The sequence below is a fragment of the Lycorma delicatula genome, chromosome 3 (genome assembly GCF_047948215.1).
Source record: "Lycorma delicatula isolate Av1 chromosome 3, ASM4794821v1, whole genome shotgun sequence".
Classification (NCBI taxonomy): Eukaryota; Metazoa; Arthropoda; class Insecta; order Hemiptera; family Fulgoridae; genus Lycorma; species Lycorma delicatula.
Genome location: NC_134457.1, coordinates 108734096 through 108747680, shown reverse-complemented (window position 1 = coordinate 108747680; position 13585 = coordinate 108734096). Strand labels below are relative to the sequence as shown.

General features: G+C 29.2%; 1 protein-coding gene across 2 annotated transcripts in view; it reads right to left on the bottom strand.

Annotated features, from left to right (window-relative positions):
* Window positions 1-13585, bottom strand: part of LOC142320960 (zwei Ig domain protein zig-8-like) — a 970121-nt gene that overhangs the window by 76244 nt on the left and 880292 nt on the right. For both annotated transcript variants that reach the window (XM_075358949.1, XM_075358948.1), the window contains one exon: window positions 1852-2065. In XM_075358949.1, the coding sequence (XP_075215064.1) occupies window positions 1852-2065 (214 nt within the window). The remainder of the gene's footprint in view (window positions 1-1851; window positions 2066-13585) is intronic.

Sequence of the window (13585 nt, the reverse complement as noted above, 5' to 3'; positions counted from 1 at the left end):
TTAATTGAAAAAAAAAAAAAAAAAAAAATACAACAAAATAATTATTCTATTTTTCTTCTATTTCGTTTAAGTAAAATAAAAAATAAATCACATTTATTACTGAAATTTACACATTACAATTAGTAAATGTATATAACTTATAAATAACTTACAAATAGTTCAAAAGCTTAAAAAATTATTGAAAGAAGTTCTAGTCTAATTTTAATTTTTGTTGTCTAACTTATTTTGTATCTGGTTTTATAAAGTAAAACTATTTAATTATATTTTATATATTATTACTGTTCCTTTCTAGGAATGGAATCATTTACCATCCTGGTTAAAATTAATGTAATACATTTATTTATAAAAGAAATAGAAAAGAGTTCTGAAATGAATAATACTTGCAAAAAAGGGGGAAATACATATCATTTATAAATAAGAAGTATATAATTATGATATAAATTAATAAGAGTTGACATTTTTACGGTTGTAATTAGTAAATAAATAACAATAATTACGATACGGCAAGGAGAGTACATAAAAAGTGAAGTAGACGTAGTATTATACTTTGTTTTATCTGTAACCAACTTCTCTCATGTAATAAAAAGGAAACATCAAATGAAATTTTTTCATACAAAAATAACACATTTTTAATTAATAAAGATAGAATAGTATAATATTATTGTATGTTTCTTAGTTTTGTTTTAACTTCTCTGATATCCATAAATCATTTTTTTTCTCAAACATGGTTGCCGCTGATATATTAGTAAATTATTAAAAAGTGAAAATCCACCTTACCAGGAAATTAATTTTGACTTCTCAAGATCTTTCATTCCTTAGACCATCGTCAGGAGATTTAAATATTATACAAAATAAAGTTAAAGAATTAAAATACTAAGCAGTCATGACTGATTGCTAGATATCAGAATACTGATTAAAATGTACAGGGTAATCTGGAGGGATAATATAGTTGGTTGTGATGTTATTTTTTTGCATATTTTGTTAAATTTAATATTAGCTGTAATTTTGCTCATTTTTAACTCATCCTCATCCGTGAGGGGGTGGGAGGCCTCGGTCTCCCGCTTACGATGATCGGGGAGGGACTCCCTTGGAGTACCATTGGGGGAAAGTAAGACCTAGTCCCGGTGGGGGATCCTTTCGGGGTTCCCCATTAGAGGCACGGCATAAAGACCGAGTCCTCGTGGGGGGATTCTTTGGGGTCCCCTCATTAGAGGCATAGCGCCTAAACGACCGAGTTCCGGCTACCTGGCAGGAACTTTGTTCCCGACGAAAAAGAAGAAAAAATAATAAAAAAAACTTTAAATTATAATATTTATAAACAATTTTTACTTGATTATGTATAAGAATCAATTTAATTAATTTGCTGGTAAGGTGGATTTGCACTTTTTCTAAAAAAGTATTTTCTCTCATTCTTTATGTAGACATTAATTTTGTAAAAATACTTTTTATGAATATATAATTTAAGATGGTTGAGTCCCCAGTTAGTACATTCTACATGCTACACAGCAATTATTAATTGAAAAATAATTGTATCTTTTAACTCAATTTGAAGGCAATATATGGTAGTACCCAGAAAAATTATTGAAAATGCTGATCATTGATGCCAGATTTCTTTATTCTTGTCGGCATAAATCTTTCGTAATATTTAAAATCGATAAAAATATTTAAGTATTTAAATTGTAAAAATATTTACAGTTTATTTATAGTTACGGTTTAGTTTAAAATTTAAAATCGATAAATACATTATGCAAGAAATAACTGATTTATAAAAACTGATTAACTTTGAAAAATTCTAGTTATTTATATTATTATCTACAATATACATTTATAGCAGTTTGTTTTCATACTAACCAGTAACTTTAAGGAAGACTTGTTTGACTTTAGGCGGGTGGGTTGCTACTTGGCATTCATAAAGACCTTCGTCTCTTCGTGTGACGAATACTATTTCCAGTCTCCAGTTGTTTGGGTACCGAAAACTCAGAGTAATTCTCTGATCAGTACTGTAGGCGTGCCTTCCAACTGTAAGCAAATGAATCGATTCGCTTTTTCTGTGTAACCACGTTACCTGCAAACATTATAAAATCATTTAAATGTTATTAAAGATATAGTTTTTCAAGTGGTAGATAATTTATTATAAATTACATTATGTTATTACTAACAAGTTGTTTGGTTAAGTGGTCAAAACATGTATGTATAATAATTATTATTATTGTAATGTTATATTTATTATATTCATAATTACACAATTCAATTTATTTTCTATTTCAGAACAGAGTTGATGAAGTGTAATGACTTCACGTATAATATATTTTATCAGTAAGTTTAGAGAACCGGAAAATTAGTATAAAATTAGGTCAGTAAATAACAAAAATATCTATCCAAACGACTAGATATTGGGTGGCGGGTCACGGATAAAAGTAAATACAAAAGTGAGAGAAATTTCTGTCTGGCATGGTTCCATTATAATTTCACATTGACTATTTACCGACAATCTATTATTGACAGGGTTATAAATAAACGAAAATAAAGAAAAAAGTGCGCGCACGTAAACACATTATATTGACCAAACACACAAATATAAACCAAATAAATAAATATATTAAATATTCGCATCGGTGTATATTAGCATCGGCAAATTAAGATCCAGACGAAGTTATCTGCAATTCCAAACCCTACTATACATTTTACTATTGTTTTATAAACAATTTCAAAATTAATTTGTGATAGTAACGAGCTAATAATACATAGAATAAAAGAACAAACAAGGAAAGAAGAAATAGTTCCTTTGAATAAGATAAAGTTTTCCAAATTTATGCTTATCCATTGGGTATTTTAGAAGGCTTCCAGATTGTAACTAGTCAATGTTTCTCAAAGAAGAAAAAAAGAAAAAGAAAATAACAATCTCTATTTATGAATTATATTTCATTCTAATTTTATTATCTTTAAATTTTAGAAAAAATAACCGATTAAATTTTACCAAATTTTCTTACATTCTTTAATCAGATCACAGTACTCTTTCTTAGTTCTAGGACGATCAATATTTATTCTATTAATTATAAAACGACAATTGGGGAAATACATTTTCTATTAACTTTTTATTCTGTTACAAATATTACCGTGCCTACCTGGAGCACTGACCTGTGCAAGTGGCAAAATTCGTACTACCCGTACGGTCGAATACCAGTAGTTGATTCGTGTGTAAATCTGGCCAAAGTCGGCGCAAAGATAAAATAAAACTACTCTACAGATTAAAATCTGGACTCGTGGGGATAATGGTGGCTTTTATTTCTTTAAGTACAAGTAGGAAATCTTTAGTTTCTAATCCAGGGGGGGTTGTGCGATCGTGATTTATTTTGAACCAACAATGGTGGCATTTTGCCTTGCACTGCCATCAATAAAATTTTTTTTTTTCTACGCAGATTTTAATCTATCCAGGCTGAGTCAGCTTTTCACTGATTACTTGCTCTTTGTTGAGTTGGTTTGCATTGTAGTCGGGTAAATGCACTGTAGTGAGATTGAGATATTCCATACCCGATTCCTATAGTGGTTCCCAGACTAAATCTACTTCGGAAATTAGTCCACTTAACGTGGACTTTCACCCAAAGGTGAAAGTCGATGTTAAGGTCTTCCTATATTTCTTATTCCCATAAGTGCATACGAGAACCTGATCGGCAGCTGTAATATTAATCAATAAGCAGCACTTAAAATAGGAGAGCCTGAAACCATAACAAGAGTACCAATAACCTTGAATTCATTAAGTTTAGTATTCTTGGAGAATTATACACTACTGGACTAAATTGTAGACTAGTGATTGACGTATGGCAATCAGCTTACTTCATCGTCCAGTGAATACCAAGATTATTAATAACAATTATTTTTCAATCGTTCGCCATACTTTGTGCGAGTTTTACCCAGAATCTGATTTTTGTAATAGCACACTCTATCTTCGTTTAATCTGTATTGCCTCACAAAATAATTGTAATAGTTAAAATGGATTTAAAATAAAACTTTCAATAAATTTCATCTGAGTGGGAGTACTAATAAATTCAGAAAATACTTTCTTAGATTTACATTCCCTAACATCGATTTAAGCTAAATAATTTTTTTTTAAATTTATTAAAATCATTTTAATAGTTCACAATTTATTTGAAGTCAACATGGAGAGATGTATTAAAACATATAACTTTGTGTTGATATGTAAGTTTTTACGAAAGTTACGGTATCATGAAAGGTTATTCTATGCTATACACAGGCTAATACTTGATTTTGTATATACATATTTGCAATATGAAAATGATTTATATAATCTAATTTACAATATGATAAGAAAGTCCACAGTAATTGTCCTGGAAATTGTCAAAGGATCTTAAAATATGTGCTGTTAGGTTGAATTTCCAAAGAATAAATTCTTAGAAAAATAAGAAAAACTTATGTAAACATTTAAATTTGGAAATTTTCAGAAGTTTCACTGTCACATAAATTAAGTGTAAAACCTCTTACCAGTTAAATTCTAACAAAACATAAACATCTATTTAACTGATTGAGATTTAAAAAAAAACAAATACAGTTACACATTTTTCTATTAGGGGATTGGAAGTAGTCCTAGGGTTACTTAAACAGAAAGCAGATATGAATGAAGTTTATAAAACGCAGAAAATATATGATTTTCTACATATTCTGGTTTTTGAATAACATTTTTCTAAATCTTAATTTATATCTTATTAAAATGAATTTCCATTTTCTTAATAATGATGACAAATTTTTACGGTTATAAACTACAATATTCAAAAGTTATATGTAACAAAAATGACAGTGGTTCTCGAGCTGAGTCTGTGAACAGATTAAAAAAAAGGAAGAAATGTAGTTATGTGAACCTGAAATTTGGAGTATATTCGTATATACTCCAAAGTATCGTAACTCGTCTATATGTTAAAAATTATAAGTAAAAAAAATACCTTTACAAAAATAACACACTTGGTTTTTTAAACGGTCTTCACTAGTAGCTGAAAGGTTATATGTAAATGTCAGTATACACAAGTAATAAATAAAGTTAGAATTAATAAAAGAAATACTGACAACTAATAATCGTAAATAAATAATCAATTATTATTATATAATATTACAAAAGACTTTTACTACCTGTGTTGTAAAACCAATAAAAATAAAATCAACTGTCTACTAAAACTATTACAATATCGTTTAAAACAGTCCAAGCAAAACTGAAGTATTAGCGTATAGTTTAATCTAATGTATATAATTTACCTACATCTTTTGAGAAGTAAATATTTTTCTTATCCAATCCTATAAAGGAGGTGGATAAGCGTGTAAGGTTCAAATGACAGATTCACCCAAATCCAGGCTCCTTATATCGGTTCGAATAAAATAAAAAACTGGTAACAAAGTTATACTTTTCTGACATTCGTTGTTTATTCTTATATAGTGAAAAAATAATGGTACATGAAAAAAGTTTTAAAAAATTGATATTTTTAAACTTTGATCGGCTCTCTTACCTCCAATATTACTCCCAGAATATTTTTGGGGCCACTTTGCACTACTATTATGCTTAGGAAGGCATAAAAGAAATTCGGTAAAAACATGAAATAAATAGAAGAAACATTTTTGGGAAAAGGGAAGAGATTGGGGGCAAAATTTTTTTTAAACGGTAAGGTAAGAATGTACGCATGTACTGAGCTTAATATAAAGTGGGGTTACATTTGCAAAATTTTGAGAAAATTGATCCCAAATAAACTATCTACCTCGTTTGAAATACTGTCCCCAAAAGTTTACCAACAAATTGTCCCATATACAGAAGTCTCTATACAAAGTTTCATCAAAATCGGTTTATCCAGTCAAAGTTATTAAGCTTCAAACACCCCAACACACGTACATACGTACAAACATTACCCCCCACTTTTATCTTTTGGGGTCGTTCAAGAATGACAGCGGTAATGTATCGTCAATTCTCACAGAAATATTTCCAATATTAAATAGAATTAAGATAATATAAATGTTTATTCTTACGTTATAAAATTCTAAAATTTAACAAAACAGCTGTTTTAAAAATTTTTAATATTAAAAATATTACATATTGTCTCCTATTGTTACTTAACTCTCTACTTCCTATTTATTACAAAAAAAAATGATCTTTTAAAATACCGTTGAACCACATCCGACTTTTCTTATATTTGTGTTTATAACGACCCAATAATCCTTAAATTGCAGGGAATATCATTACTAATCAATCTATATTCGACAGGATAAGTGTTATTTTTAGCGTTTTGGAGAGCAGGGACCAAATTATATAGATATAGCATGGTAACACTAAAATAGAGAAATTTTTTTCTTATTGCTAAACCGAGGGGCAGATGCACCTTTTGTTCGATACTTTCATCTGTATGTCCTATGTTTCGTCTATTACTCCGAAGTAAAGCTATTTTGCTGACTTTAATATAATCTTTGTCCATTCTTTACTGTATTCTGTCAATGATTTCTCTAATAAAATCAGTAACGTTTACTACATCTGTAACAAAATCAAGTTTTGAATTTATCAAAAATAAATAATTAATCAGTTTTTTTATGATATCTTCATATTCCTTCATAGTGTGTTTCAATACAAATTAACCCGTATGCATTAAATTGCTGTCACTCCAAATGCAAAATCTACCAATCCATTCGGATCATCGCTAATGTCATATTAATATAGTCATATGAACTGATAGACAGAACGAACAGAGCTATGTTGGCAGCTATGAAACCATGATTTAATGCAGTAAGATACCAACATTATACGTTTATGTTGTCTAGTATAAATGTAATCTATTTAATGATTTCATCCGTAATATAGAGTACGAGAATGAGGATATATATGGATATTCTACAGATGAGAATCATGTTCACTGTAAGTACAGTTATGAAACAGTTACAAACAGAGTACAGATCATTCAAGTTGTATGTAAATGTAAAATTAAAATCCATGCATGTGATTGGCCGGAGATATTAAGACAAAATTCGATCCATCGAAAAACTCTTTCTAATTACCTACCTTAACAACAAAGGCAATGGTTATATATTTATTATACATGACTAATTTTGGTTTTATGCGGTAACTCATTTTTTCTGAAAAAATGATAAGTTTTCAATTAAGCGGCAGGATTTTCTTTTTTAATAATGATAATAAATTTTTTATGGATTTTCTTTTAATAGAGTAAAACATTAAGTTTTCTCAGGAACAAAGTAAAATATGTAATGTTATAATGTTTATATTGTACTTCAATCAAAGTTGTCGAAACAAGTGAGAAAATTATAGTATTAATCTTCAATATTCAATTTAAATTAGCGTTGTATTACGCGATAACTAAATTAACGAGTTCTATAATAATATTTATTTGATATGTTTCCGATGCACTATTACTTTTAACACTCATTGGAACTTAGAAGTATGTAAAAGAGTTATACAGTCGGTATAATTCACACACTGGAATAAATATTTTAAATGTTACAGTTTATTATTCTAAATATTATACACTTAGTCACTATCATACATTGCATTTTTAAACTATATTATTTACTAGTTAATTTATTTTTAAGGTCCACAAAGATATAATTTAAAATCAGGGTAACATTTCAGATTAATATATTTGGAAATATTTCTAAAGAAGTTTAATAAAACAAAATAATAAACAAAACAATGTATAATTATTAACAATAATAATAAACTACAATACAGGATTAGATTATTTTGTATAAAAAAAATATGAACAATAGACTGATTTTAAAGAATATTATTAGTTAATTAATACAAGATAATTGCATAATTTTTTCTTCATTATCAAAAAATATTTAAAAATTATATGTATAAAAGCGAGTGAAAGAATGCAGTTTGTTACTTTAATAAAATATTTCCATAAGTTCTAATTTTTACTTTCTTGTACGAAGTAAAGGAAGTTTTGTGATCGCGATAAATTTCGGTTTTCAAATTTTAACTGAAATATCCTTTTTGACCATCCCTGAATTCATTTTGATTAGTTTCGATGTGAATTCTGTACGTATAAAAGTATGTATGTATGTATGTACGTACATATGTATCTTGCATAACTCAAAAACGATTAGCCGTGAAGTTGAAATTTTGGATATAGGACTGTTGTAACATCCAGTTGTGAAAGTCCCTTTTTGATTGCAATCGACTGAACCAAAAGTGTCCAAAAAGCTCAAATACAAACAAATTTGGATTTTGGACTTTTTCTTAACAGCAGTAATAAGCACTCATTCAGAGTTTTTCAACGACATATCATAAGTGGTACTTATTTTCATTGGTTATAAAGTTATAGTTAAATTAAATTTTAATTAATTAAACTATTTGGATCTTAGAAGGAGAAGGCATATCGGTTCGAATCAGACTTCACCTCCTTTTTTTAACCTTTTTTTTTCATTTAAATAAATGTATTTATTAATAATTATTACCTCTGTTGTAAAAAAAAATTACGATAAATAATAATTCAATAATTTCAATAAAAAAAATATCAGAAGTTATTAATGAAATAAAATTTTATGTACTTTTCATTAAAAAAAAAAAAGTGATTGTGTAATTTAATAGGTGTACAAGGAAGTCATGAAGTGATGTCCACATCATATTTTTTTTAGAAATATTTAAAAGTAAAGTATCACGTAAAAATAAATGTTTGCAGTGTAAAATTCAAAATTAAAACAGAAAATTATTTATTTTCAGTAGACGACTTATATGAATGAAGAAAGGAATTAAATTGTATTTGAATGATTCAATAATATATTTTCGTACAAGGGGTAGTAATATTTTATATTCCTGAATACGTTTTTAAAGTGCAGACAAGAGCAACAATAATAATATTAGAAATAGAATACAGAATGTGTTGGTGAACAGAGCTGTTAAATTTGTCAACGGCAGCAGTTTGTACAACTGTTTTCACTTAAAGAATGAAGGGGGGCTACGAAACTGTGTGACAGTTAAACCAGTCAACGAAGAATTGCGCTCTTGTATGTGACTTTACCACTCGGAGTTAAAAGAGCTAGTGATAGTGTTATGACGGGGGTGTAAAATACGAGTGGAATGTTTTAAGTGCGAAGGGAAAGGGTGAGAGTGTTGCGAGACGGTCGGACATTTACCGATCTTAAACTTTAGTTAGGGAAAAGGGAAGTGTGCGGCGTCGTTCTATCGGCGTCGCTGTTAATGTCGCAACAACGTACCGGCACTACAATTTAAATGATGACGCGTCGCGGCGCTAAACGTACAACAGCCAAGACCGATGTTAACGACACGTGAGCGACGTAGTAACATTTATTATCGAAAGTAGGTACTGTGTTTCAGCGCTAGATGAGAAGTACTTCACGGTAACAACACCGCGCATAGTCTATTTAAGGCTGCTGTATTAAGAATCGTCTTTCTTCACAAGCAGAGTACCCTAATATAATTTTCATAAATTCTAACATGATTGCCAGTTTACTGCTTCAAGATTTTCCCGCTTGTGTATTAGTTTAAGTATCATATTCTCAAAAGTTATCTTAAAATCGAATGAACGATTTATAGTTTAATAAATTTAATGCTCAGATACATAAAATCAACTGCCTGTTAAGCAACAATGGAATTTTCTGCACCCTCAGTTTTGTATTAAAGAAGTCGTTATACTTATATCTTGATTTAATTAAGCAATGAAAATTTTAACAAACTTAAGGTGTAAATGGCACTGGAGCAGGTGTGATGCAAATAATAATTAAGCTACAAACAATACGGTGCAGTACATTGTTTTTATTCTAGATAATATATAGTGAATCGAGAATAGATTAAGGGATTCTGAAGGAACACTCTCGCTCATGAGAGAATTCTGGTGTTCGATACTTCTAAGTGAATTATAAACAGTTTTAAGATCCTTTGGGGTATAAATTTATCGAATCAACATTTTCATACGGTAGGTAACACATACGATTTTCTTTAGGTTGTTCATTAAATTAACGGCGGTAAGAATTAGGCAACCCACCACCTCTAGTATCTACTGTGCAATCTTAACTGACCATAAGGGAAGAAACACTAAATTTTCTAGAGGTGTAATGTTAATATTAATTTCTACGTATAGATTAAAAATAATATTATACCTTTACATAACTAAGAATTTATTTGCGCTATTTTGTTTCAAGAGCAATAAAGTCATTACGCTGACTACCTGACTTAATATTCTTGGTTAAGATATAATAAGTATCTTAAAATATATAATAATTTATTTCAGTAGGTTAAAATAAGTTTTATCTGTTTTAATTTCGAATTTAAAATAAAATAAAACCATCAGTAAAGTTTTTTATTCTTTAAAAAATTGACTTTTTAATAAGAGGTCTATTTTATTCTTAAGTGAAAGTATTAATCGTCATAGTCTTTAAAGTGTAAACACATAGATGCGGAGTAATTTTATCTAGGATAACTGAAGTGCTGTTGTTGATAGTACAGTGTATCGTATATTGCGCGACAGTATGTAATAAGTAACACGATTTCAATTCAGCGAAGCTGCCTGGAAAGCAATAGCCAATTTGTCGGAGAGTATCCTTAGAAAAAAATAGACAAAGAAAGGATGAGTATTATAGCCAACACGGGTGTATGATGAGGGGACAGCCTGGGCAAGGAGGAAGTCGGGGGCCTCTCGGGGTCGTCAGCTGCCAATGAGAGACCCGGAACTCCCCAACCCATTCAATGAAGACCCGCAGGTAGAACAGTCTGAGAGTTAGGACCGCAAGGCAGGTATCCGGGATGCTGTATAAGGGGGAGGTTTTTATTGGGTCACCGAATTATGCGGGAAACCCCATACACCCAGTAGTGCGGGCTGCTGGGAGTCTGGCTGCAGATTTTCCCTCCTCCTACCAAAAAAAAAAACATGGTTATCAGTTGCCGGTCCAGCAATCCATTCCCATTCTTGAGTCAAATGAGCTTTCTAAACTTTCTCTTGTAAAAGTTTGAATTTACTTGTTCTGAATTCATTATATTAGGACTATAAATTATTTAACCGAAATTTTAAGATAAGAAATCTAAACTTAAACATTTTTAATACATTTTTTAAGAAAATTCATTAAAATTAGAATTTAATGAGCTATAAGCCCCTCTTTTTCGCGCTGAATAGCGCTTGGCAATTGTTCACTCTCGTTTACAACGAGTTTTAAGGAGATTTACTGATACATATATTCATCGTTTCGTAATGTTACCAACCATACAAGTACGTATTAAACATATCGTAAGTATCCGGCAAAATGTTTCGTATTCAGTTCTAAGCTTTTTCAAGTGCAACACAATTATCCTATAAAATATTAGCTACCCGATGAACTGCACGATTGACAATGAACTTAGGTCCAGTTCATTGGATACCTAATATAATGTACAATATTTCTGTGTGCACTTTGAGAAGCTTAGGATTACAAGAGAAACGTTGGAGGGTTACTTATATTGTGTTTAATATACGGTTAGTAAGTCGGTAACCTTACGAAACAATAAACTTAATATTATATATATATATATATATATACTTATTACTCTAAATTCATTATAAAAAAAAAACCTATAAATTTATCCTCTTAAGGTACTATTGTTCACGAAAATATACTCAGTAAACTAGTTTTACATAATTCTGCATAAAATAGTACATTTTCATAGATATGGAAAGTTGTAATGGTAAATTTATCATCTAAAAAAAGTGTATATTTATACTTTAAATCAGTCATTAATTAGCCCTACATTTTATTTTATTTTAGTTGTTTTATATACTTTTTTCTTAATGTCTTATTTATTATATACGTACATTATACATTATACATATACAGGCATGCATTTTTGGATGTAGTAAACCTCAAAACTTCGAGAAATAAAGACTTATTAATTGAGGAGAAAATTTATAATAGTTGTTACACGGTTTTACTGATCATGGACTTAATTTAACAGGAAAGCAAGTAATTTTTAATTTTTAATTCGTATTTCTACTGAAGAAATTGGTGTTTTACTTGTTTACACTAATAAATTCTCAATATCATAGAAACCTTAGTAAATATCAAGATTTTCAGAAAATAATCTGAATTTATCTGATCGTATTTTATAATTACATAGATTTTTTTACCAAAAATGAAACTTTAAATAAAAAATTAAGCAAGATAAAAGCGAGATTTATAATTTTTCTTAACTTTTTTTTATTTAACAATACTATATTAAGCGAAAACAATACAATATTATGAATGAAAAACAAAGAAAATCTATCACCATTTTGTAAATAGATTTATATTTATTATAGAAGAAATTTTCTAAAAACATTAATTGTAATTGTAATTAAATTTCTTTTTCCTATTTTTTAAATTTAAGAATTTTCCAGATACGACTGAAATATTTGCTATTTTTATTAAAGTCGGTATTTCTTGTAAGGTTAAGAAAAACTCAAAAAATTTGTGATGTAACGTATTTGCGACATGGTTATATTCATTTGTAAAAGAATGGCTTAAAAACTAAAAATGAAATTCGCCCGTCATTTTATAAATTAGTATTAATCGAAATTGGACTAATTTTTTGAATTTTAATGTATTTAAAATTGTTACATTTTTGTGTGTTTGAAATTCTGTTATTACGGACAATTCTGTAAAACATGAGGGATAACGAAAATATTTTACGTATAGCAAATTTAAAATCTTTCTTTTTTAAAAGCAAATAAGAGGGTTTAGGCCATTTCTTAGTACATTACGATCAAAAGAAACTAAAAAAAAGTTATTAAGACTTTATAATTTTTTTTCTTTTTTAAATGAGATTAATACGGGAAAATTAGCTAACAATTAAGACTATTGTACAGATTGATTTGATCTGAATAGAAACAACATGTGTTTATAAAATGTAATTTTATTCAATGAACTACTACACTGTTATCAGTATTTCTTGGCTATTTAAGGTAATATTCTGTATTATGAAAAACAGTTACGTCTACACTTCTCCCTCATAATGAAGAATAATACTGGACCTAAAACATCATGTGAAGAGAATCACTTACAAATAGTTAAATAAATTTACAATTGTAATTGGCTAGTCAAAATATCATTTCATTAATTACCGAAATACCGGTTATACCATGTATGACCGAAATCATGCTATATTAAGAACAGATTCTACGCATAATAATAATAATTATGTTAACTGGCGATGTTAAGTGTCACGTATCTGTTTGTGTCAGACGTGAATGGCACAGAGTTTGGAAAGGGTTAACAACGAAACTTAACGCTGTGAAAGACTCTCCTTGCAAGTTGACCACTCCATCTACGATCAAGAGGAGAGAGCAGGTTGTAATAACAAGGTTGCGAATAAGACATACGAACCTAACGTCGAATTATATGTTGACTGGCAGCAATCAACCTGTTTGTGAGGAATGTCAACAACCATTGACAGTCAAACACTTACTGGAAGATTACATCGTACATGGGGATCTGCGTCGTCAATTTAAAATAAAAGAAGGAATAAAGAAAATTTTGAGAAACGAAGACCTGCTGTGAAATTTTGATTAGAGAGACCTGCTGTTTTTTCTTTATGCAGCTGGTCTCTTCTATTGTATTT